Here is a 27989-nt window from a genome sequence, read left to right as displayed (position 1 = left end):
CATTTGATGAGCAGTCTTTGAAACAGGCAGAGAAACTTATATCATGCTAGGAATGACTATAGGGTCAAAAGACCACTGTGAATTTCCTAGTCAATAAAAATGAACTCTACTAGAAATTTTAATAAGGAGCCAGCAGAAACAACCTTGTCATCATCATTGTGAATTCATGTTTATTGAATGTACAACAAATGCTAGTCTCTGCTCAGAACATTGGATGAACACCATTTCTGTATCTATAAGGGACTAGGGAATACTTGCCACTATTTTGATGCCAGTCACCCAGCCAGAACACAAAATGAACTCTTATGAATATTCTAAAGCATAATAAGGAAGGGGTCTTAGACTATATGCAGTCATCCTTGATTAGTATTTTCCCCATTGGGAGTCGCCCTCCCCACAAGCTTCCCCACAACTGGAAAGGAAGAGAAGCAGGAGAAAATAGGAAGAGTCAAGGTATAGTCCTGAGAAAGTCACAAAAATTTGAGCAGTGGCACTCCATAGATGTTTGGAGATGGCAATAAATACCAGGGGGAGGGCCATATACATGGAGTGGTAGGAACCAGCCCAGTCCATCTCCTGGTCCTTCCTTGCATATATGTTCTTACACAACATTTAAATGATAGACAGGAGCTGTAGATCTCTGAAGATCTACTTGATTGTGAAGTTACCTTTCAGGTGAGGTCTTCTTCTTACTTTGCACAAACGAACACTTTGGGACTTGAGGGCTAGTGGGTACTCACCAGCTGGGTAAATGCTTGAGAGAATCATTGTTCTTGATGAATTTTGTAAATAGCCACTGACCCAATGGCTTAAGGGAAAGTGAAAATGACTGACTGGTGATTTAAAAAGCATGCAAACATGAGGCTACACTACTAGCAGGTGGGTAGCAAGTGGCCTAGTCTTAGTGTCTCTTTTCAAGGCCCTCTTCCCTTCTCTTTCCCACCCTCTCCAATCTTCTGCCAAAACTCAAGGTTTGAGGCAGTGGTCAAGCTCCATGGAGTAAGAATTGGTGTTCCTCATGATGCTCTCCACCAACATGACAGGCTTGGGGTTTCTTCCAGCAAAGCAAGAGAGCCAGGTGCAGATCAACATGGCTGCAGCTGCTCCACCTCCAGCACAGTAATAGGCCCAGCCAAGCCGACAGGTACCTGGAGAAATAGGGACAGAGACATGAGGATTGGGTTGTCTTCTCATACGTTCTCCTTGGGGTGTTAGAGTTAATGTGAATGTGTGAGTGCAACTGGGCTTCCTGTTTCCTCCTTTCCTCTTTTGCTGATGGCTGGTATTTGCTTTAGCAAGAAGTTACAGAATTTTATTCTGTTACAGTAGGAACCTGGGGGTGGTGTGAGTGGTAGCGGTGGTGATGCTGCTAATGAAACTGATGACAAGAACAACTTGATCAAGTGTCAAGAACTATGCTAAACTCCTTAGACATATATCCCATTGATCATTATAGTAACTATGTGAGATATGCACTCGTTAAGATGAGGTAACTGAGGCACAGGTTAATTGTGAAAAATCACACAGCGAGACAGCAATAGAGTCAGGATATAAACCTTGGCTAATCTTGACTCTAAAGCTCTACCTTTTTCTCCACACAGATGTGCTGCTGTGCATGGACGATTTCCAAAGAACTGTATTCTGCATCATCAGGAGATTTGACAGGCACAAAAACAAATAAAAATCCCTTGCCCCCTGCTACATGCCTTTATCTTAACCTACCCTTTCAGTATCCAGGGAAGAAATATGCACTGGAATCAAGGCCAAGCTTGTAAGGCGGCAGTTTCAATTTAAAGGGTAATAGGAAAGGTCACCTGTTCAAAAACATCCACTCCACCACCTGCCTTTCTATCAGAGGTAGATTCTGTCCTTTGAAGTATTTATGTTTTCTCAGAGAATTTTCCCTCAGAAAATGTCAATGCCCAAAGAAAGGAGAGCTATTAATTTATAAGGGAACAGAGTAACAACTAATTGTTAAAATCAAGTGCCTAAGCAAACAGGACTCCAGAAATTGGAGTAGATGTCAGTGGTAGAAAATTGTAGAGAGGCCCCAAGAAAAGAGGTAGGCAGTGACCTTCATCTACCTCACAGTCTTGCAGAAAGCTAGTCCTGACTATAGTTGGTCAGTTGGAGATGTCAAGACTGATCTTCTTGACAATTTACTTTTTAATAACCAATTGTTTTTGTTCACATGGTGCTCAGTGAACCTTAATTTTCCTTCTTTTAATTGACTATTTGGCATGTCATATAAAGAGTATAACATGGCCCCAATTTAGGCTGCTTTGCTCCTCCATTCAGGCCAACCTAATTTATCCCAAATTTCTCACCTCAGAAATAGTGTTCCTACCACCACCAAATTATTATTCATACTGTCTCTCTTGCCAGAAACAGCTTCTTCCCTCTTATTCACCAATTCATATCTTCCCCAGAACACTATCCAGGACTTCCAGGAAGCTTTTCCAGATTAACCCCAGTGGGCTCAAGTCACCTCAACCAAGTAGCCCTCCAGGAGTTTGTCTATATATCCCTTACATGGGTGTACCTGTTGGACAAAATTTGGGGAGGAAAATTTGCATATGACATATTTTTATTTGCCCTTTACCCCCTTCCAGACTGTTGGCTCAACAGTGCAGATGTATTTGTTTTTTTCTTGATAATGCCTCCCATGCTCTATCAACAGTGGGTGCTCACTATGCATGTTTTAGCCTAACAATACTCCAAATATGGGTACACTTGCATTTTTAATCCTCACCATACAAATCTATGGCTTAAATTTTTTATTAAAGTTACAAAACCAGCTGCAGTATTATTCTATTTGTTTCTGGAATGTGCTACAGTCCTTCCCACCATAAGGCCTATGCATATTCTGTTGCTTAAAATGCTTACTGCATATGCACATGTATACAAATATTTCCCACCACTCTCTTTGCCTAGTCAATATTCAGTCATTCTTCTAAGCTCAGCCCAATCATTAATTCCTTAGCGAAGTCTTCCCTGACCTCCGTAATTCAAATTCCTTCATCAAAGGCCCTTATTAGCACTGTGTATATTTCCTTCTATACTTGAATGAAAGAGTGAATCCCTTATCCCCTGCCATGACAAATGTCAAATTTTAGTTCTTCAGCAGAGATAGTACTTTACCAATAGATGGAGGCAGTCATATAACTCCTTGAAATCCCATGGCCCCACCCAGAATTATACTGAGAGCCAGACTACAGTAGATATGGAAACAATGCAATCCTTAGATGGAGTGAATTTGAAAGAGAAAATAATTCAACTGTCTACAAAGTGGCCTCAACATGAAAAATAATGGCGGGACTCTGGAAAGAGTAAACTGAAGAATACCATATTGAGGTGAGCAGCCAATAAATTTGTATCCTCCCCCCACCTTGTCACACCTCCTTTTAGACATACACACATACTTACTCACTAAAAGTAGGAGGTTTTATATAATGCTTTGGGTTTCACAAGGTGAAAACTCCAGAGATGGGCAAACCTTCAACTTCTGCCATCCTTAGGAGGAAGGTTGAAGGTTTTATTGTACTCAGTTCACAGACAGGAATGTGAGGCTTAGTTGATAGCCCTAGGAACTCTCTAGCCCTAGGAAGCAGAGAGGTAGAGGCAGGGATTTAGACCAAGTCTCTTTACTCTCAGTCTGGTACTCTGTCCTCTCTACTGGTTTCCTCATCCTCCCAAAAGTAATTTTTTTTTCTCTTACAGGACCCTTGGCCTATAAGCCCTAAAGAGGGGGCTCCTAAGTTAATTTGTAATAGATTCACCTGAGCTTCTCCCATAGCCCCTCTAACCAAAATCTCCTGTGCTCACATGGTAGAGTAGACAGGAGCCAGCTCTGGGGTAGACCCACTGTCAGGCAACTTCCTCCTCTCTGGCATGCTCCCAATCTAGTCTAGACAAGGCATCAGAAGTCTCATTCTATTTCTTCAGTTGCTTGTCAGGTCACCCCCCCATTAGAGTAGCAGGGATATTTTTATTAGATACATGCACCCTGGGGCTAGGGAAAGACTTGTTTCTGTAAATGAAAGGAATAAATGCATAGCATGGCATTACCCCAAAGCCCTAGGCAGGAAGAAAGCTGACAGACTGGGCAGCTCCAGAGTGAAGAGCTGGCTAGAAGGGCTTCAATAACCTTATTGAAGTCATGTCAAAACCAGGTATCACAGGGCTCGGAGCCAGCACCAAAGTGCTCCCATGGCCACACCAAATTCAATCAGAGTTTCCTCTCACAGAGACTCCTATTAGGCCACTGAACAGCACCTAAGCTCCAGGCTGCTGCCATACAGGGAGCCAAGGAGAAATAGAGGAAACATACCTTCTATCCAACCCTTTCCCCACAATCCGACCTGTTATTTGCTTGAGGGAATAGAGAGGTTGTATCAGTAGCATTGCAAAAGGGGAGAAAAAAAGCAAACCTTTCAAGAACTACATCTTCAAGTTGAGAGCTGCTGTCAGTATTCACCTACTCCACAGAAAGCTTGGACACTGGTCCAATGGCCTACAGAGGAATTTGTGTTTTCTATGGAAGGGTGCAAAATAGGGAGCAGTAACCACCCTTTACCTCCAATCACTTTTTAGTGAAGTCCCATAGACCATCACCAATTCCTAAATCCTACTCCCTAAAGCACTGTTGATTCTTCTATTCATCTAACAAATATTAAGTACCTACCATGTGCCAAACATTTTGAATATACCATCTCATTTGATTCTCACAACAGCCATGATTATTTTCATTAAAAGCTGAGAAAACAGAGTCTCAGAAAGAAAAATTACTCTGTCGACATACAAGTGTCAGAGTTTAGGTGTGAGTGCCAAGACTGAAAGTCCATGGTAACCTATTTCAACCATGCCAGGAGAGTGGAGCCAAGGACACAAGTTACTATGGTCCAAGACTTATGGGAAAGTGTGCCTTCAACTAATCAATTCAGCTTTCTGGGTCTCAGTTTCCTTTTCTTTAAGTGAAGGGAATTTTTCTGGACAGATTTTTTTTTTTAAAGATTTTATTTATTTGACAGAAAGAGACACAGCGAGAGAGGGAACACAAGCAGGGGGAGTGGGAGAGGAAAAGCAGGCTTCCTGCTGAGCAGGGAGCCCAATGTGGGGCTCGATCCCAGGACCCTGGGATCATGACCTGAGCCGAAGGCAGACGCTTAACCGACTGAGCCACCCAGGCGCCCCTGGACAGATTTTTTTTTTTTAAGATTTTATTTATTTACTTGAGAGAGAGCAAGAAAGAGAGAGATAGAGAGAACACAGAGGGAGAGGGAGAAGCAGACTCCACACTGAGTGGGGAGCCCAATGCAGGGCTCAATCTCAGGACCCTGAGATCATGACCTGAGCCAAAGGTAGACGCTTAACTGACCTAGCCACCCAGGCGCCCCATTGCTGGACATATTTTTAAAAGCCCCTTCCAACTCAAAATTTCCATTCTACTATGAACATGATAAATGTTTTAAGAGACATATAATGGAAATACTATAAGAACATCTAGGAAAAGAATTATTTGTATCTGGGAGAATTCAGAATCAGGTAGTGTTTTACAGAGAAGATAGCATTTCAACTTGACTTTAGCAGTGGGAAGTGGGCATTCTAGGCAGTCAGAGTGGTTGGTGTGAGCAAAGTTATGTAAGTGATAAAGTTGACCACATGTTTCAAAAACAGTACTCCATTCAGTTGCTTCAGAAAAGGAGCTATAGTTGGCAAATGATAAGCTGAATATAGACCAGGAGGACCCATGAAATCTGGCATCTTTCCCACAAGCAATGGGGAACAATGGAAATTTTCTGACCAGAGGATGACATGATAGAAGAAGGTTTCTCAGCCTTGGCACTATAGATATTTTGGGCCAAAAAAAAAAATCTTTGATGTATGGGGGTGAGGTGAGGTGGAGTGGGAGGGTTGTCTGGTGTATTGTAACACCCTGGCCTCTACTTACTAGATGTCTGCAACTTATCCACCGCCACCCCCCCGAGTTGTGGAAACCAAAAATATCAACAGACATTGTCAAGCATCCCTGGGAGTGGGGGTGGAGTGGATTGCTTCCCATTAAGAATGACTGAGTTAGAGGTATAGTTTGGGAAGATTAACTTAAAATCTCTATATAAAAGGGATTGGAGGCAGTTGTATACTGTAGGAAGAGACCAGTTAACCAGAGGGCAGGGATGCTGGTACACATCCAACAATACATAAAACAGCCTCCCACAACAAAAAAATGATCTGGCCAAAAATGTCAGTATTTCTGAGGTTAAGCAACCCTCATCTAGGCAAACACAATATATTTACACTTTGAATTACCTCCAAAATGAATCTTGATAACTGAACAATTAGGCCAACAGAATGGAATCTTTTTCCTTAAGAACAGCTGTGCATGGTTTCCTATTGACCTGGGAAGCTGACTGGAACTGGGGCATGGTCAGCTTTGAGCATTCTAGTATGTTAGCCCAGGGAAGCTGGGGAAGGTCAAGGAAAGATATCTCACAAGGTATGCAGGAGGAAGCATTGATTCCCTGGGAGTCAGGAGATAGGAGTCTTTGAAGAAATCTCTTAACCCCACAGGACTTCAGTTCTCTCACCTTTAAAATCAGAGAAAGTAGTTAAGTACCCGTCTGAAGACAGAGCAGTAAAGACCAGATGAGTTCTTGAGGTCCCTTTCAGAAATAACCAGGCTCACTGCTGCTTCACCTTTCAGATTAACTGCACCAATTCTGAGCCTCCATGCTAGAATTGTTCTTGTGTCCTCAGAAAATAATGCAGTGAGCTGACATCACAGCTGGGGATTGTCTCTACATACATGCATAGGTATCTGTGAAGAAAAAGATTGGATGGTAGGGTAGGAGGAGAAAAGACGTCCTAACTGCAAATTAGCTTTATGCAAAAGTTTCTAGAGGAGCCCTAAGAGAAGCCTGTTCCTTTTTGTGCTCTCCTGTATAATTTCTAACACTCTATCTGTGAGTCATTCTAGTCCAGTGCTGAATTTGCTGTGACAAGATCCCTCATAAAAGTTATTAAATCATCACTCAGCAGTGGGCCTGACATTTAAATCAAGACACGTTGCTTTTATTCCAAGTTGCAAATCAAATTGGTTTGGAGTTTGACTCTATTTTCTTTGATTCAGCATTAAGTTAGATTATTACATCTCTGCTGTTTAGAGAACAAATTATGACTGGCTGCTACTTAAACTGACCCCCCTCCATAGAGCCCCAGTCCTATGTCCTTAGGGACATGGTATCTGGCCTACTGTAAATGGATCATTATGAACTGGGAGGAGTAAGCCACAGGCTGATGATTTTGGTGGGGTCTAGTATTGGTGTGGGCATCAGGATTGGGAATCAGAGTAGGAAAGAGTCTAACAGAGAGGCTTTCTTTGCAGAGGGCATGCTCAGAATGCCAGCTTAGAAGCCAACACTGCTAGAGAACTAATTCAAAGAAAGGAGTCCTGCTTGGAGAAAGAGGGAGAAGGCATAAAGAGGGTAAGCCCACTTTGGAAGACAGTTTGACAATTTCTTATAAGACTAAAGATACTTATACCATATGATCCAGCAATCATGCTCTTTAGTATTTACCCAAAGGAGCTGAAAACTAATGTCCACACAAAAGCCTGCACAACGATGTTTATAGCAACTTTATTCATAATTGCTAAAACTTGGAATCAACAAATATATCCTTCAATAGGTGAATGGATAAATTAACTATGGCACAACAAGACAATGGAATATTATTAAACACTAAAAAGAAGTGAGCTATCAAGCCACAAAAAACATGAAGGAAACTTAAATATGTATTACCAAGTGAAAAGCCAATCTGAAAAGGCTACCTCTATATCTATCTATCTATCTATCTATCTATCTATCTATCTATATCTATCTATCTATCTATTCCAACTATATGACATCTGAAAAAGGAAAAAACTCTGGAGATGGTAAAAGGATCAGTGGTTGCCATGAGCTGGTAGGTTTTGGGAGGGATGAATAGGCAGGGCATGGAGGGTTGGTAGAGCAGTGAAAATACTCTGCAGGATAGTATAATGGTGGATACATGTCAATATATATTTGTGCAAATGTATAGAAGGTACAGCACCAAGAGTAAACCCTAATGTAAACTATGGGCTTTAGGTGACTATGGTGTGTCAATATAGGCTCATCAGTTGTGACAAGTGTACCACACTCTGGTGGAGGATGTTGATAGTGGGAGAGGCTATGCATGTGTGGGGACAGGGAGCATATGGGAAATCTCTGCACCTTCCCCTCAATTTTGCTATGAATCTTAAATTTCTTTTTTAAAGTCTTCACTTAAAAAGAGTGAGGTAAGTCTGTCTTTTGGGTTTCTCAAGTCTTCCCTTTTAGAAAATCATCTGACGGAAGTCTAGGCCCCTGAAAGTTTGGAGGAAGAGACAGGGAAGCAAGGACATAGCAAGTACATAATGACCACTAACACTTCCAACACTGACTAGTGCTAGATGCAATGAAATGGAACTTTCAGATATATGAAGTTTTGATTTGACACAAGTTGTTGCAAAAAGCTAGTTCTGGGATCTAATACTCCAGGAAAAGGCATGCTTGTGACCCAGGATCAGAGGTAAGGAGCTCTGGATTTGTGGTAAGAAAGAGGCTGATGGAGGGGTTGAGAACTGTGAAGTAGCTTGGAGTTTTGGGGTAGGATAACAAGGGATAAAGCTGTTTAACAATATAAACAGCTCCAGGGTGAGGACTGGGACTGTATTCCTACAAAGATGACATCCAAATTCTAGGAACTCATGGAGTCAGGATTTGGGGAGGTGGTTCAGGTAGAATGCAAGGGAACGATATTGACATCTGTTTTATCATCTAATATACTCAAATAACCAGGGAACTTGAGAGACACTGCTCTAGCCTTATAGACAAAATAAAGGAAAAAGTGACCCCAAGGATGGAGGAGGACCTGCAATGGGAACCAACACATTGTCCTCAACCTCACCTTCCAGAGCAGACAGAACAGATATGCAGAGATGTCTGTCTAGGAGCCACCTGGGGGCGGGGGGGAGTCCTTCACAGCCTTCATGGTATCAAACCAGGCTGCCTGCACTGGTCCTGAGAGCAATCACCTCAGTTACAGAGAGATACGTAAGTTCCTTTGGAATTCTCTGGAGGGAAAGGGGAAGAACTAGAGAGAGAGCAAAGAAAAGAAAGAGTCTAAAGGAGAGTCAATGGGAGAGGTGGAAGAGGAAAAGAAGAAAGGCAGGGAGAGTTTGTTTAGAAAACATTAGTATAAGATTAGAACACCAGAAAACCTGGCACATAGGAACTGAGTGGATAGGCTGAGGTCTTCAACAGACCTATTCCTAATAAAGGTGGGGGTTTTGCAGAGCAGACCCAGCTCAGGAAAATCAGCTGCTCTTCCCATCACTGTAGCAACGTCTGAGCTTATGAAACCAGGGCTGCAACCCACCTCCCAAACTGCTGTGTGGTGTGTGTGATGGGGGGAAGGGTAGGGTTGATACTTGCGTATTCAACATATTCTTGCCATGGGGACTTGCATTTTGTGTTAAGCAGGCAGCAAGGGTTTGGAAGAAGCTGGAGGTCCCATCTGTTCAGAGAGATCCTGCTAACTATAGGGTCTCCACAGGTAGCAGCATAAAAACATTTTCAATGCAGCCAAGCTAAATGAGGAGAAACCTTCTCTGCTGGGTTCAGCCCAGGAGAGTAATTGTAAAAAGTAAAGCAAAGTCATGAATTTAAGGGCAATTGCCAAACACCCTATCTATCCCCCACCCCACTATAGCCTCAGTGAAAAGATAGCCAAAGCCATGAGAACAGCTTTCTTTTCACTTTCCAGGCTGGGCCTGAGTCTCAACAGGAACCCAGACTGGAGGCCCAGAACCTATTGAAGATTCCAGAAGCCTGTTAGGCTCCCTTGCCAGAGAAAAAGGCAAAACAAAAAATCCTTTGAAAACTTTAGCTATTTGGGTAAACATGTTTTTGTTAGTAGCCACTATTTCTAGCCACTTGCTAGAAAGTGAGGGTAGCACTCAGTAAAGAGTCAAATCCTCATGGTGACAAAGATGACCTGATAAGGTTGATTTTTTTTTCTCTTATACTTCTGCCAAAAAAAATTGAGTCCTTCCACTGAAATCTTCCCCGGCACTATTAAGCATTTGCTTCTGACCCATCCCTGTATGTTGCCAACCAGTCTTTCCTATTTATGTTATTTCCTGCATAGCTATCCTGAGTTTTAGCTACTCTGATGATCTTTTTCTTCAATGGGGGATAAAGGGGAGGAATTAAGTCTCAGGTCAACTTAAATTGTGCTTCTGGGGCTTTCTCAAGATTGGCCCCCACCTTTCCCTGAATAAACCTTCTTGTCACTCTGTGTTGTTCTTTATACAGCCCATCAAACTATGCTTGAAGTAGCATTTCAGAAGAGCTTTGGGAATTGCTATAGACTGAATGTTTGTGTCCCCCAAAACTCATATGTTAAATCCTAATGCTCAATGTGATGGTATTTGGAGGTAAAGCCCTTGGGAGGTGATTAGGTCATGAGGGCGCAGCCTTAATAAATGGGATTAGTGCCCTTATAAAAGAGACCCCAATGAGCTCCCTTGCCCCCTTCTGCCATGTGAGGACACAGCGAGGAGACTGCCACATATGAATCAGGAAGAAAGAACTCACCAGATGCTAAATCTGCTGGCACCCTGATCTTGGACTTCTTAGCCTCCAGAACTGTGAGAAAAATATTTCTGTTGTTTATAAGCCATCAGGTCTTTGGCATCTCTCACAGCAGTGCAAATGAACTAAGGTACTCTCCCCAAAGGACTAGTCAAAAACCAAGTACTGGACCTGCTTGACTCAACATGAGCTCTGTAAGATACTTGGCCTCTAAGAAATTGGCCCCTCTCCTCTAGCATCTGCTCAATAGATTTCTGATTGCATCCACTTGAACTTTTTCAGCTAATAAAGTCACTGTGGTATGCTCTTTAAATATGTTGTTCTTGCATAGGTAAGATCAACAAACTAGATTGAGTGAAAGGGAGCCAGAGACAGAAGTGGAACAAGTAAACAGACTATTAGTGTGACAAGTGCTACGACATAGAGCAATACAACGATATAGATGAGGGACAGCAAGTGCAGTTCAAAGGGGGCAAGGAGTTTTCAAGAAAAAGTAGGGAGTTACCTAGCTGAGGAAGGGGAGAAGGGTATTCCTAACTATGGGAAGAACACATGCAAGGTTGCAAAGGTTTGAAAGAACATGGTATTTCAGGGTGGCTGGGCAGGAGGAGGAGCTTGAGTGTTGATGGAAGTGATGGCCAAGGTCCCTATAGGCCATGCTTAAGGAGTCTTTATCCTGCAGGCAATGGGGAACGATTGTTAAAGAATGTGAATGACATCAGATTTGCATTTTTGAAATATCACTTTAGCCACAGAATGTGAGACAAATCAAGAGAGTGGTGTGCAGTATCTTCAGGAATATGGAGAGAGTCACGGATTGTTTTCTATAATATAGATGAAAATTGATACTAAGAGAAAGAAGATAAGTTCTAGAGTTCTCATGTGCCTTAGCAGTATTTATTCCTTCTGATGATATCATTATGGTTTAGGATTGATATTATTATGGTTGTATTTGATAGACATCTATATATGTGTATATATATAAAATGTCTCCTCGAAGCTTCTTGAAGACTATGTACAGTGTCTCATTCAGTATCTCATATACAGTAAGTGTCTATCATATGCTTACTGAGTGACTGTTATATACTTTTTTTTTTCTGACTGGACTAAGTGGCTTTATTGGGGAAAGCCAGGGTTACAATGGATTTAAGAGTTGGCATTGAGGCCCTTCTTCCTGCCAAAGGTGGGCACCACATTGAAAAAGTGCCGGTTGTACTGCATCCACCACTTAGCTGGGCAGGTCTTCTTCCGTTTCTCCTGTTTGGCCACCTTGGGAGTCTGCCCTCTTACTTTCCCAACATGGGCCAGGGAACCACGGACTTCACCTCCAAGCGTGTGGCTGGCTACTTCCAGGGCGATTAGAGCCGGACTGACCCAGGGTAGCCTCATTCTCTAGGGGTGTGCCTGCCAGGATCAAGACTTGATCTTCTGGAGCGATGCCCTCCAGCAAGACTGAACGGCAGCCAATGCAACCTCTACTGCACAGATGGAGTCCAGAAAGAGGAAGGAGCGATGGCGCACACATCCTCACCACCTGCAGTGTGCCATATCACTGCTCTACTCTTATATACTTTTGACAGGATCTTCAAATACCTATGAATGCTAGAATGCCAGACCGGGAAAGCCTACAAAGCTCAGGACTCAGAAGCAAGTGCACCCTCATTCCAGCTGTTGACTTAGCCCCATACCTGCAAGGCTAGGTTTGAATATCAGGTATTTCTATCCATGCTCCACTGGCCAATAGATATAGACCCTAAAGGCTCTCCTTGGGCCCGGTATCTCTGGGTAACAACCAATGCCACAAATAATACCACCCAATATGTGTATAGCACTTTACAATTTATGAGGCACTTTTTCTATTCATTATTTCATTTAATCCTCTTGTATTTGTTTTATTCATTCATCAAGTCCCAGCTAGAGGCAGGAATGTCTTTATAGAGAAAGCCATTGAGCAGACAGATAAGTATTTTTTTTTAAGATTTTATTTATTTATTTGAGAGAGAGAGTGAGAGAGAGAGAGAGCACAAGAGGGGGGAGTGGGAGAGGGAGAAGCAGACTCCTTGCTGAGCAGGGAGCCCGATGCGGGACTCGATCCCGGGACTCCAGGATCATGACCTGAGCCGAAGGCAGTCGCTTAACCAACTGAGCCACCCAGGCGCCCAGACAGATAAGTATTTGATAAAGTTTGCCACGTAGCCAGAGAGTAGAGACTGGGCCAGGCCCATGTGTGCTCAGGAACTCATGTGGTGCACGAACAAGTTCCTAAATGAGGATGACAGAGAATGGTGTTTGTAACCATGACCTGTCGTTTACAAACTGAACCTGTGGGCAAGTCATTTAACATTTCTGAGTTTCAGCTCTCCCATGGGCACAATGGAAGTGACACTACAGAGCGGCTGTGAAGGTCAAATGATATGATACATATAAAGCACTCAGAACAGCACCTAGAATGATCAATACTTCTGGGCCCCTTCTCCTCTCAACCTAACCCATTTTTCAACTGGTCCACTAGTTTCCACAAATGTCTGGAGAAAGCTTTAACATACATATTTCTAGGCCCTGCTCCAGATCTATAGAATTATGATCTCTGGGGAGAGGGCCCAGATGATTGCAATGCACAGTCCAGTGGGGAACCACCTGAATGAGACCATATCATTAGCTCAAACTCTTCCAACTTTTAGATGAAAAGTCAAACTTGAATTAAGAACCTACAGCGGGGCAGGGGAGCCTGGGTGGCTCAGTTGTTTAAGTGACCAGGTGTTGGTTTCAGCTCAGGTTGTGATCTCATGGTCCTGAGATCTAGCCGGCATTGGACTCTGCACTCAGCACGGAGTCTGCTTAGGACTCTCTGTCCCTCTGCCCCTGCCTTCTATGCTCTCTCTCTCTCAAATAAATAAATAAATCTTAAAAAAAACAAACAACCTACAGTATGCTTGATGCAATGTTATGGGATTTCTCTTGAAAGACATATTTATATGCAATTTCTCCCAAAAGATAAAGTAAAGATGGTTTGAAAAAGTCATGCAACACAGCGGATGGACATATATGTCCACCCCTAATATGTAACTCTAACTTTGCCAGAGAACTGCCCCGAGAATGTGCAAGAACTATCCCCGGTTTTCCCTCTGGTTCCTGCTTATATAATAAATGAAAATAAATTTCACTTATTAAATAACCTGGGTCAGTCTAACCTATAAGAATAACAATAATAATAATGGCAGTTCTTGTTGACATTTATTGAGTTCATGCCCTGTACTGTTTTAGGTACGTCACTTCTTTCCATCCTCACAAGAGCCCCGTGAAATGGGCACTACGGTACTAACACCCCTATTTAAAACTGGTTTCTGTTTTTAAACAAAGGCTTAGGATAGTGTATCATTCCAGAGTAGCCAGGGAAAGACACTAAAAGTGAGGGGAACAAAGAAGACTGTTACTGAGGTTTATAGAAGGAAATTTGAGTGGAGGAAACGGAAGCAAGGAGATGAAGCATGAATCAGATTCTTTGACCTGAGGACCAGAGGCGGGACTGAGAAAGCAGCAGAGAACAGAATGAATTCACCTGACTTTACCGCCATCTCGTGGTGGTCTGATGATCAGACAACCAGTTCACAATTCTGCATTCACTGTTTCAGTCAGGGAGCCTGCTAGACCCTCTGCAAGGCGCTAAGTGGGGAAATAAGGCCAAATAAAACAGAGAACCCGCCCTTTGAGGTCTTTTTCTAAGTCTTCTGGAGTCACCAGGCTGGAAGTCACCTTCGGGATCAACTATTGCAGGATAAACACCCTTTTTTTCATGCAGGCTATTTTCAGGAAAGGCAGAATGTTTATAAGCACCATCATTTTTTTTTTTTTTTCTATTCAAAATGAAAATAGCTTAGCATCCCATGGGATGTACCGAGTCTCATTACTTGATGTTCTTCACTATTTTTAAAAGAAGATGGTCAGTGAGAAAACTGGCACTGAAGTTTAGTCGCTAAAATTATAGGGAGGAGAAATCTAGCAGTAGATACGCTTTCTCATCTTCTACCCCTTAGACCTGTAGGGCATTGTTTTCATGAAGCACATTTACATGCACTTTGTAATTTCATGGCCAAAACAATCCCTAAAGGTAGATAAAATAATCCTCACTGTAGTCTCTGGGAGCCAGGTTTAAAGAAGTGAAATGTATATGAGAAATCTAAAAAAAGCCAAAGTGGTCCAAAACAGAGAGTAAAACGGTGGTTACCAGGGGCTGGAGGGGGGTGGGGAGATAGGATAGATGTTGTTTAAAGGTACAAACTTGCAACAAGTAGTCAGTAAACCTTAGAGGTCTAATGCACAGTATAGTGAATGTAGATAATAGCATTGTATTATAATCGTCAAACGTGCTAAGAGACTCGAACTTAATTATTCTAACCTCTACAAAGAAATAATGATGTAATAAGGTAGAGGTGCTAAATATCACTACAATGGCAATCATATTACCATATAGAAATCTATCATTTTAACATGTTGTACACCTTAAATTTACATAATGTTATAGGTCAAATATATTTCAATAAAAAGCACAAAAATATAAGGGGCTGAAATAACTTGGCTATGGTCACACAGTAAGATGGCAACAGAGCCATCTTGCAATTTGTTCATTCCACTCAGTGCAACATTTAGAGAGTGCAAAGCATGTGCCAGGCACCAGGGATATGCTGTTGAATTACATTGCTCCCTGACTCACTGTTTCCTGCCTGTTCCAGCTTAGTTAGCCCAGCTTCTCCAGGTGGAAACTCCTCTTTGTGTGAACCAGGAGGGCAACTGAAAAACCTTAAGCAACACCTGAGCCATGAGTTTTCCAGAAGGACAGGCTCCGCAGAGCATTCTATCTGTTGCTGCCCAACGAATGAGGTGCTTTTCCCAATTCCCTGGGTCCATCCTTGGCCCTCACTCCCATGAGTGAGTGATACTAAAAGGTTCCTCTCCTCTAGGATGGCCTTAAGTAGACTGGTTTATCCTTCTGTTTTTTTTTTTTAATTTTTGTTTATTTACTTGAGAAAGAGAGGGAGAGAGATTGCACATGAGTGGGACGGGGAGGGGCAGAGGAAAAGGAAAAAGCAGACTCCCTGCTGAGCAGGGAGCCCTATGACCTTGGGCTAAATCCCAGGACCCTAAGATCATGACCTGAGCTGAAGGCAGATGCTTAACCAACTGAGCCACCCAGGCACCCCTATCCTTCTGGTTTTTTAAGAACACAATAGATAAATACGAAATTTGATCAAAGGCCTCACCACAAAGGTAGGTCACAGCAAGGATCTAAGTAGGTGTCTGGGGCCTCTGGTTGCTCATCAGTCTAATTCAATGTTCTCTCTATTAAAACAGGGAAACCAAGGCTCAGGGTAGGGAAGTGACATGCCCAAGCAAATTTCGGAAAATTAAAACACAGCTGACCCAGGCCAGAACTGTTGCTACCACACTCTGCTGCCCCTCTGTGGATATGAGAATGTATTAAGCTGCCTCATTGTGCTCTGCTGAGCACAAGAAAACAGACCGTCCACAAAGAAGGAAACTGATAGAGAGGAAAGGTAACAGGAAATGCCTGGAAACTGAACCCATAAAGTCCAAACCCCGAGTCACCGTAAAAGGCTTTGAACTGGCAAGAATGAGAGGAAATGATGAGAGAGCAAAGGAAATGGGCCTCTGAGAGAGGAAACACAGGGAGCCCACACAAGGCCTTTGGGGAGCCTCTGCTGCAGGCCTTTGTCAAGTGGAGTGGGTCTCTCCCTCCTTCCCAGTAACCAAGCCTGGGGCATGCTCCCTAAGGAGGCTCTTGAGAACTGGGCCGACTACCTACTAACACATGTTACATTTAGTGCAGCCTACTGTGCTAAATGCTTTGTACGCACGTATTACCTCACTTAATCTTCTCAATAACTTATGGGGAAAACTACTTTTATCAATCCCCATTAATGGAGACACAGTGAGGTTAAATAGCATGCCCCAAAATGCACAACCAGTAAGTGGCAGGGCTCAGATTTGAATGCAGATCTTTCTACTATTAACCTGTGTTTTTAAGCCATCATGCTATAAATAATGGCTCCTTGCTGTAATAGGTCCTTTTTCCGAAAACTACTGAAAAGTACTGGGAACATTTCCATTTCAACAATTAGTATTATTACAATGATGATGATGATACCAGACAACAACTGTTGACTGGTAACTGTATACCAAACACTGTACTAGGTGTTTTGCATGTGTGATCTCATTTAATCCTTACAACGACCCCAGGAGGTAGCAATAAGCTCCCACATGCTGAAAAATCGGCCCAAGGTCACAGAGCTAAGGATGCCGCTGCGCTAAAGCCCACTCTTACCACTAGGCAATCTTCCCTTGGGTTTCTTCCCTGGCTCCCACTGTTGTTGATGCCAATTAGAGGCTTGATGAAGGACAACAAGAGGAGGAGTGAAATGCATTAATTTAATGTTGGACTGAGGATTCATTTGTGTGGGATCAAGTTGTTGAAATCTCTATGTGATGGCCAGAGTTTAATTAACAACCATCAAAACACCTTTCTCAGCTTAAATCTTTCATTTACTTAATCAAATTAAAGCGTGGGAAAGTTTGCACTTAACAGGGCTGTTGCTAAGCGCCTTTGTCTGACTTTCCCCTTCTTACTGAATGAGTGATTCATTCAACAAACAGGTATGGGATTGCCACTGAGCGGCACCTACAATATGCCTGAGAGTCAGGAAGCTAGTCCCAAGTCCCTTGTTGTGGGCCTTGAAAAAGTCACCTGCCCCTATTGGGTCTCACTAATTATAAATAAGCCCACTGATTAATCTGCGAGGTCCCTCCTTTTGTAGGTTTCAGTGCAAGCTCCTGACTAGTGTTTAGGTTTTTTTTTCCCTATTTTAAATATTTGATTGTTATTTTCTTATTTATTTTTTATTGAGATATAATTAACATACAATGTTATATTCATTTCAGGTGTACAACATAATGATTCAATATTTGCACATATTGTGAAATAATCATCACAGTAAGTCTAGTTAACATCCATCACCATACCTAGTTACAATATTTTTCTTATGATAACTTTAAAAATCTACTCTTAGCAACTTTCAAATATATAATACAGTATTATTAACTATAGTCACCATGCTGTACATTATATCCCCAAGACTTACTAATTTTATAATTGGAAATTTGAACCTTTTGACCCTCTTCACCCATTTCACCCACCCCCACCCCCTGCCTCTGGCAATAACCAATTAGTTCTCTGTATCCATGACTTTGGTTGGTTGGTTGGTTGGTTTGGTTGGCTTTATAGATCATACAGTATTTGTCTTTATCTGACTTATTTCACAGAGCAGAATGCCCTCAAGGTCCATCCATGTTGTTGCAAATGTCGAGATTTCCTTCTTTTTTTATCCTTGAATAATAGTTCATTGTATACATATTCCACATTTTCTTTATCCATTCATCCATCAATGGATACATAGTTTGCTTCCATATCTTGGTTACTGTAAATAATGCTGCGATCAATAGGGGAGTGACTATATCTTTTTGAGATAGTGTTTTCATTGCCTTCAGATAAATACCAAGAAATGAAATTCCTGGATCATATAGTTTTTAATTTTTTGAAGAACTTCCACACTGTTTTCCACAGTGGCTGTATCAGCCAATTTACACTCCGACCAACAATGCACAAGAGTTCCCTTTTTTCCACATCCTCACCAACACTTGTTATTTTTTGTCTTTGTGATAGTAGCCATTCTAACAAGTGTGAGGGGATATCTCATTGTGATTTTGATTTGCATTTCCCTGGTGATTAGTGGTGTTGAGCACCTTTTCATGTACCTGTTGGCCATCTGTATGTCTTCTTTGAAAAAAATGCCTATTTAGATCCTCTGCCCATTTTTTAAATTGGATTGTTTGGGGGGATTGCTATTGAGTTGTATATGTTCTTTATACACTTTGGAGATTAACCCCTTATCAGATATATGATTTGCACATATTTTTTTCCTATTTAGTAGGTTGCCTTTGCATTTTGTTGATGGTTTCCTTTGCTGTGCAGAAGCTTTTTAGTTTTACATAGACCCACTTGTTTATTTTTAATTGTGTTGCCTTTGCTTTTTGTGTCAAATCCAAAAAGTGATTGGCAAGACCAATGTAAAGGAGCTTACTTCCATACTTCCTATGTTTTCTTCTAGGAGGTTTTTGGTTTCAGGTCTTATGTTTAAGTCTTTAATCCATTTTGAGTAAATTTTTGTGTATGGTGTAAGATAGTGGCCCAGCTTCTTTCTTTTGCATATGATTGTTCAGTTTTCCAAACACCATTTATTGAAGAGAATTTTCCTTTTTCTTTCTTAAAGATTTTATTTATTTTTGAGAGAGAGAGAGCATGAGCGGAGGAGCAGAGGGAGAGGAAGAAGCAGACTCCCTGCTGAGCAAGGAGCCCAATGCGGGGCTCGATCCCAGGACCCTGAGATCATGACCTGAGCCAAAGGCAAATGCTTAACTGACTGAGCCACCCAGGCGCCCCTTGAAGAGAATTTCCTTTTCCCATTGTAGAGTCTCAGTTCCTTTGTCATAAACTAATTGACATATTTGTGTGGGTTTATTTCTGAGCTCTCTAGTCTGTTCCATTAATCTGTGTGTCTGCTTTTATGTCCATACCATACTGTTTTGACTACTATAGACTTGTATTATAGCTTGAAATCAGGAAACATGATACCTCCAGCTTTGTTCTTCTTTCTCAAGACTGTTTTAGCTATTCGGGGGTCTCTTATGGTTTCATACAAGTTAATTTCTTCTTTAAATGGCTAAAAAGAAGAAAGGGAGTCGATTCCTTAAACTGCTTAATTGATGACTCTGGTGGGTGAGAGCCAGGTAAGGTATGTTTCCAGGGTGTAAGAACAGGCACTGAGGGAGGATAAGGACAACAGGGGACCTGGAAGATAGACTGGGAGACATGAGAGAAGATCCTAGAAACAGAAAAGGCAGTGGGAGGAAGGTGGTCATGTAACCCAACCAACATGAGTTCGCTCCTTAGTAAGTCAGAAACTACACTAGGTTGAGTTGTTGCATAAAAGTAAACTTTATTTGCAGCAAATAAGGAGGTCACGGGGAATAGCTTCCAAAGCCATGAGTCCCCAAGCAAGGGTGGATGGGTTCCTTTTATTTAGGGTGAGGATGAATATTTAGATAGGGAAGTCTTGTCATTGTATGCAGAGGCAGGCATAAGGTCACAATGTGCCTTAAGGAACCATGCCTATACATACCGTTGTATGTTATATAAATGAGGCTGAGGCTCCACCTTGGGTGGAGATTTTAGCATTATAATAAAGATAGTCATCGGTCATTCTAGAGGTCACTTCATGGTCCATCTGTGCAGACTTGAGTCGGGGCTTGAGTTAAAACTTGTCTGGATAGTCTGGGCAGGCAGGAGGTCTTGTCAGGGCAGTCACTATTGCTCGAGGGGCAGTTTCACTTTCCATTTGCCTGAGTTAAGAGAGAAGCTGGAAAGAAGAGCTTAAGGAAAAATGTGGGACAAAGGTCGGTGAGTACAAGCAGGTGGGCAGTGAAGGCAAGGTCTTGGGGTCTAGCTGGTGATAGTCAAACTTTTGGGGTGCCAGAGTTTGGGGATTCCTTATACAACTGTGTTTTTGTCTGGAGAGCCTTGTCTTCTCCAACACCCTCTGATCTTCTATTTTCCCTTTTTTGCACCACCCAATCTCTTTCTTTCAAGAAGAGAGACTAAGGTAAGTAGTACCGTAAGGAGTAGATATGCTAGAAGACCAGAGAGTGACCCTAGGAAGATTGTATATGATCTTAGAGCATATGAAAAAAAAACTTTTGTATATCTTTCTCCTATGATCAAGTTTAGCAAGACAATGTAGGTGTCTTTATTTAATGCAAGTCAAATCTAGAGGCACTTTAAAATTTCCCACACACGTCCGTTCCACTTACAACCTCTTCCAGAATCCCATCAGGTTCAGCTGCCACCTTCTGTATTTGTACCCTGATTATACTAAAAGATCAACAGGGGACTTAGGCTGAGGGTGGAAGTGAAGGAGACAAGATGCAATACTAGGTACTTTCCACGATGTTTCAGACATTTGTTTTTGAAAACAATAGCGCTAAAGTTTATCTTGAGGAGAAATTCTCAAATGACTCAAGGCATACCCTCACCAGTGGAGAGGGGAAAAGTCATTGTAGTCATACACAGAACAGTGAATTAGGAGATAAGCTCCATTCACAGTTCTGCCTTTCACTTGCTGTATGACCTTACACAAATTACTTTACCTATTCCTACCTCCGGGTTTCCTCATTATAAAATGGGCATATTACCACCTGCTGTCCATGCACTTTTGAAAATCAGATTAGATAATATTCATGAGAACATCTTGCAAATGTGATCCATTGATAGGAGGTACAGTCCTTACCTTAGAATTAAGTGCTACTGTGTAGTTTTATAAGCTAGCTTGAAAACAGCTATGTCCCATTTAGCTTCTTGAAATTTTCAGTGGGACTTATTTGGGTGATAGGCCATCGGGTATGAAGGAATTCCCTAGTAGTTTTGTGGGTCTAAGAGGATTTTGAAGATCACAGTGAAGCTAAAATACATGTATTTGGAAACCAGCTGAAATGAAGTCTCCATTCAAGGGTCCTCTTCATTGTACCTTCACATTCTCAAGGACTTTGCTTTTCTGCATCAATCTGTCTCCACTACAGAATCATTATCATCATGACTCAAGTATTTGGCCAATTTAGAAAAAGCCTCTCTTAATCCTACACTCTCCTCCAGCTATTGCTCAGTTTCTCTGCTTTCCCTTGTAGCAAAACTTTTTGAAAGAATTGTTTATACATGCTGCTTTCATTTTCTTCACCTCAAAATTACTCCAGTATCTATAACTGCAAAACTGCTCCTCTAGGTCACCTTTGTCTGGCAGACTCCAGTGGTCACTTCTCTATCCTCATCTAGCAACTTGCATCAGTATTAAACACAATTGCCTGTTGTGACCCTGAATTCTTATTTTTCTTTTATATGTCTCTCTGGGTATTCTTTCTGAGTCTCCTTAGTAGGCTCTTTCTTCTCTGTAGAGGAGCATAGCAGTTTAAGAACACAGATGCTCAAGCCGTGCTTTCCAATATGGTAGCCACTAGTCACATTGTAGCTATTACATTTAAATTAATAAAATTAAATAAATTAAATTTAATTAATTAACAAGATTAAATATTCATTAAATTAAATTAAACATTCAGTCCCATCAACCTAACATTTCAATTGTTCAACAATGGCATGTGGCTAAAGGCTAACACATTGGATAGGAAGACACAGAACATTTCCATCATTGCAGGAACTTCTATTGGATGGTGCTAGCTAGAACCAGACATCTAGAATTCGAATCCCAGCTCTGCCGATTTATCAGCTGAGTGACCTTAGGCAAGTTACTTAATCTCACAGAAAAAAAAATCCCTGCCTTCTATCCCTACAATGGGAAAATATGGCATGCCTAAAATGTAGCAGGGAGATCTATAAACATTGATAGCTCTCCAAGAGATATTGGTGAGTGAAAAATGCAAGGTTCAGAATGGTATAGTTAGTCATATAGCTAGATAGATACATAATATGATCTTGGTTGAACAAAATAAAGATATGCTCATATTTTTATATTTATTAAAAATTCTGGAGAGATACAAAAAAACTTAATGGTCCCTTTGGGGAATGGAGTCGGCGTTAGGAGAAAGACTCTGACTTTGCATTTTATACATTTATGTACTGTTTTATCACATACATAAATTACTTTTGATTAAAAATAATAATCTTAAATTTATATGTATATGATTTGGCATTTTTCTGGTTAGTTTGTTATACAACCATTATTGTATCTTCAAAATACACAACCATTATTGTATAATAAACTAACCCCAGGGCATAGTAGCTTAAAACAACATCCATTTTATTATATCTCATGAATCTATTGGTCAAAATTTGGTCAGGGCTCAGCTGAGCGCTATCTCCACTGCAATTGGCTTTAACTAGAGTCATTCAGTGGTATTCAGATGGCTTGAATGGAAGACCTAGGACTGCTTTACTCACATGTCTGGTGCCTTGGAAGGAATGGCTGGAAGTTTGGACTCAGGTGGGCCTCTGTTTCCAAGCATCTCTGGGACTTTCCATTTGGTCCCTCCAGCAGAGTAGTCAAATATTTCATATGATGGCTCAGAGATCCAAGAAACCAACATGGAAATTACAAGTTCTTTAGACGCTAGGCCCAGAATGAGCTTTATGTCACTATGCCACACTCTATTGGTTAAAACAGTTATAGGCCAGCCCAGATTTAGGGGATAAGTGGTAGAGATAGACCCAGGCTTGCTATGGGAAGAGCATCAAAGAATTTGTGGCCATCTTTAATCCAACACAGACATCAAGATTGCTGCCTATTTAATACAAGTTATATCTTTGATAATTCAGGTTAGGACAAAAATCATAACTGTGGATGGTTCAGGATAACTTGAATGGAAACTCAGGTAAAGAAGAGTTAAAGACACGAGTGTGACTCCTTCTACTGGAAAATGAAGGAGGCCATTCAGAGTCTCAGAGTAGAATTTCTATTTTACTTACTCTCAGAATCACCTTGGCAGACTAATAATGCCTGCTTCCATTGTCCTCCACATTCCCTTCATCTCTCTCAAGCAAGTCAGGGTAAGAAGCTTTGTTCCTTGGGTAGGGTTCATGTCTTTCTTGACTTTGTGAAACTTCCTATCCAAAATACGGAGTGCATAGTAGAGTATAGAGCCTACAGCAGAATCAAAGTAATGCCACTGACTGATAGTCTACCCTCCAGCACATTCTGCTCTGCTATCTTTTAAAGGCCACCACCCACTTTAAGTCAAATGCTGCGCTAGGTACTTTAATATATCTTTTATTATTTCATTGTAACAACACTGGGACAGGTTTTTTAAATGGAAAAGATTTATGTTTTATTATTATAATTATTAAATTTTGTTCTTCAAAATATACAAGCAAGAGAGTAGAAAAACCACTGGGTGAAGTGTGAAAATTCTCATCTGGAGAAGATTTTTGGGGACAGGTATTATTATTATCCCCCATTTTACAGAGAAGGAAGGTGAGACACGGACGTTAAGTGACTTTACCTCCATAACAAATACATAGGTGGCAGAGCCTGGATAGCAACTGAGATCTTTGACTCAAAAGCCTATAATCTTTCAATCTACCATCTGCCTCTCAAGGAAAAAGAAACAAAAGTCTGTATACTGGAAACCAAGGGTACTTTTCTCCTATTTCATTCATCCATCCACACAATATCTAACGTGTGCCGAGGGTGCTTCCATGCTACCAGAATCTCCAGAGCATTAAAGAAAGGTCTAAAGAGAAAGGCTGTACTTCTAGCACTGGTATTTCCAAACCTTGGTATCCACAACATATCATAAAATATATTTTTTAATTCTACTACCTGTTTTGCTGCTGCTCCTGCCACCTCTATATTACAAGGGAACAGCTGCTAATACAGTGGGCACTGTCATGTATGTTTGGGCAGCTGACCAGAAGAGGATCAAGGATGGCACAGGTTATCTCTTCTTTTCAGTATTTGCCAGAAAAGTGCTAATACGGAGGCCTATAATTGAAGAATATGGCAGGAAATGTGGCTCATGGATGAGAGACACTTAGGCAGTTGGAAGAATTTGAAAGAGTGATTCAAAAAAGGAACTGGGAGGGCTTGACTCGAGCAGGATGCAGCAATCCCTTCATCCCTAATGATTCACAGAACAACAGTATTCAGTGCACTGAGGAGAGGGGAGCCAGAGCCCTTCGGAAGACATATGGTGCAGGAGAGAAAGGTAAATAAAGGAGGAGAATGCAATGGAGAAAGAAACAATACAAAATATTGAGTGAAAAGAAAGAGAAAAATAATGATCCTGTGGTAAACACAATTGATGGCCATCAACTTGAAACAAAAACAACCGCACACAAAATTGCCCATTTGTGAACTAGCCCCTTGGGTGTGGTGATTAGTGCAGAAAACTGCCAAATGACTATGTACAAATCATGTCTCCAATTTTTTACTTTGGCATTTTTTTTTTTATTAATGAAAGTAGCAACTCATTCTATGAGGCCAATGTTACCTTCATACCAAAATCCAACAAACACATCACAAGAAAGAAATCTATAGATGAATATTCCTAGTGAATATAGATGCAAAAATCCTCAATAAAATGTTAACAAACCAAACCAAGCAACATATAAAATGGATTATACACCATGGCTAACTATGGTTTATCCCTGAAATGCAAGGTTGGTTTAACATATGAAGAGCAATCAATAAAATGCATGTGATCATCTCAGTAGTTGAAGAAAAAGTATTTGACAAAATCCATCACCCTTTCATGATGAATGCGCTTAACACACTAGAAATAGATAAAAGGGAACTTTCTCAACCTAATGAAAGCCACATATAAAAAAAAAAAAAAAAAACATGGTTAGCATCAATACTTAATGGTGAAAAACTGGATGCTTTACTCCTAAGATCTGGGATAAGGTAAGGATGTTTGCTCTCACCAGTTCTATTCAACATTGTTGTGGAGGTTCTAGCCAGGGCAATGAGATAATGAAAAGAAATAAAAGATATCTAGATTGGAAATGAAGAACTAAAACTCTCTATTCTCAGATGACATGACCTTGTATATAGAAAATCTTAAGAAATCTACCCAAAAATATCATTAGAATTAATAAAGGAGTTCAGCAAGCTTGCAGGATACAAAGCCAATATAGAAAAATCATTTGTATTTCTATATGCTAACAATGAACAATCAAAATATAAAATTAAGAAAACAATTCCATTTATAATATTGTCAAAAACAATACAGGGGCCTAGGTGGCTCAGTCGTTTAAGCATCTGACTCTTGATTTCGGCTCAGGTCATGATCTCATGGGTTGTGGGATCAAACCCCACATTGGGCTCCATGCTCAGTGGGGAGTCGGCTTGAAGATTCTCTCCCTCTGCCCCTCCTCCACTCTCTCTCTCGTAAATATATAAATCTTAAAAAAACAATACTTAGGAATATATTTTACAAAAGAAGTGTGAGACCTGTGTACTGAAAACTACAAAATATCATTGAAAGAAATTAAAGACGCTCTAACTCAGTGGAATGTCATCTTGTGTTCTTGGATTGGAAAATTTAATATTGTGAAAGTAGCAATACTTTCCAAACTTATGTACAGATTCAACACAATCCCTATCAAAATCCCAGCTGGCTTTCATGCAGAAATTGACAAGTTGAACCTAAAATTTACATGGAAATGCAAGAGTTCCAGAATAGCTAAACAGTCTTCATGACCTTGGGTTTGGCAATATATTCTTAGATATGACACCAAAGGCACAAGAAACAAAAGCAAAATAGACAAAATTGGATTTCATCAAAATGAAATAAGTTCGTGCTTCAAAGGATATCATCAAGAAAGTAAAATATGACCCACAGAATGGGAAAAAACTACTTGCAAATCATATGTCTGAAAAGGGTCTAGTATCCAGAATACATAAAGAATTCTTACAACTCAACAACAATAAAAAAAAAAAGGCAAATAACCCAGTTAAAAATAGATAAAGAATTTGAATAAACATTTCTCCAAGGAAGATATAGGAAGGGTATGTCCAATAAGTAGATGAAAAGAAGCTCAACATCATCAGTTATCAGAGAAATGCAAATTAAAATCACATTGAGATACCACTTCATACCGCAGGGATGGCTATAATTTTAAAAAATGAAAAATAACTATTGGTAAAGATGTTGGGAAATTGGAACCCTTGCACATTGCCGGTTGAAATGTAAAATGATGCAGTCACTTTGGAAGACAGCCTGGCAGTTCCTCAAAAGGCTTAAACATAGATTCACATTTGACCTAGCAATCCTGCTTCTAGAAATATACCCAAGAGAAATGAAAATATATGTCCATACAAGAATGTGTACACAAATATTCATAGCAGTATTATTCATAATAGCCTAAAAGTGGAAAAACCCAAGTATGCATCAACTGGTGAGTAGATAAACAAAATATGTTATAGCCATAAAATGGAATATTATTCAGCCATGAAAAGCAGAAGTACTGATACATGCTACAAATGGATGAACTTTGAAAACAATATGCTAAGTAAAAGAAGCAGACATAAAAACCACATATTATTTGATTCCATTTATGTGAAATTTCTAGAATAGGCAAATCTATATTGACAGTGGTTGCTGGGTCCTGGATGCAGAGGGGAATAAGGAGTGACTGCTTAGGGGTAAGCGGTTTCTTTTGGAATATTCGGAGTTGCATAATAGTGATGATTGCACAACTTTGTGAATCTACTGAAAACCGCTAATTGTACACTTTAAAAGGGCAGCTTTTATGGTATGTGAATTGTATATCAATAAAGCTGTTATTTTAAAAAGGAGAATTATATGTCTAACAACCAAGTAGGAGAGATGTGCTAAATCTTCAATTTTCTCTATCCTGACTGGCTGGACCAGTGGCCTGCTTCCTTTTTCTTCAGAACCTGCCCCCAAATATTTACTCATTCCTTCACCTATGGCAGAAGGTGCCAGTCAGCTATGCCCTGAGCCAGTAACACTGGGCATTCTAGGGTCCACATTTGTCACATCTTCTATATAGCCCTTCCCTCATGTTATATTTCTATAGTGAACAACTCCTTTCTCTAAAAATGAGTCAAGTGAGACTCAAAAAAACAGTCTGAGGCAACAGAGAGAAAGGGAAGTATTGGGGCATAAGCTATAGGGAACAGGGGGCTTCATTGTTCCAAAATCCTCTCCTACAATTGAGAATACTCAAGGAAACCTAGACATTTCCCCTTCTACTCCCTTCCATCATAGTAAGTTGGGAAAATATTTTGAAGTCTTTCAGTTGGAGACTAATCTATTCCCAGTTCACACTAGTGAACTTAAGCCATTCTCAGTGAGGATTGGCAACCATAGAAGAGTCCAGAGCTACTTCTGTCACCCATTCTAATATTTGACAACTCTTGCCATTAACATACCAGTAACCATGTAACAATTCCCCATATTTAATCTAGGTTCCTAATGTGTGGTGTAAACCAAATGACTTCTTGCTACATCCTTGGTAGAGCGTGAGAAGAGACACTGTTGATTTATAGTGGGAAAACAGTGCCTCGGAAAGAAATAGTAATAGGAACTAGGAGTTTTCCAGAGAATGACCGATCATCAGTCTCTAAGCATTTGAAATCCCCCTGTAGATAGGGTTTCCCCAAACTGGTCATAGGACTCTGGGTAAAAATGTGTAAAGGATGTGGAGAGACATAATTTAAAAAGAGGAGTTTAAGT

At 40.8% G+C, this 27989-nt stretch overlaps 1 protein-coding gene and 1 long non-coding RNA gene across 2 annotated transcripts in view; one reads left to right on the top strand and one right to left on the bottom strand.

Moving 5' to 3' along the window:
* Positions 1–142: 142 nt before the first annotated feature.
* LHFPL1 (LHFPL tetraspan subfamily member 1) overlaps positions 143–27989 on the bottom strand; it is a 46341-nt gene continuing 18494 nt past the window's right edge. Inside the window, exon 4 of the mRNA XM_032392794.1 lies at positions 143–1148. Coding sequence (XP_032248685.1) covers positions 967–1148 — 182 coding nt within the window. The 3' untranslated portion in view covers positions 143–966. The remainder of the gene's footprint in view (positions 1149–27989) is intronic.
* On the top strand, positions 1055–7471 carry LOC116624681. Its single transcript, XR_004297933.1, has 3 exons — positions 1055–1144; positions 1602–3354; positions 7385–7471. It is a non-coding gene; the product is annotated as an uncharacterized LOC116624681 (long non-coding RNA).

Source organism: Phoca vitulina, unplaced genomic scaffold (assembly GCF_004348235.1).
Source record: "Phoca vitulina isolate PV1807 unplaced genomic scaffold, GSC_HSeal_1.0 scaffold69, whole genome shotgun sequence".
Classification (NCBI taxonomy): Eukaryota; Metazoa; Chordata; class Mammalia; order Carnivora; family Phocidae; genus Phoca; species Phoca vitulina.
This window is presented reverse-complemented; position numbering and strand designations above follow the sequence as displayed.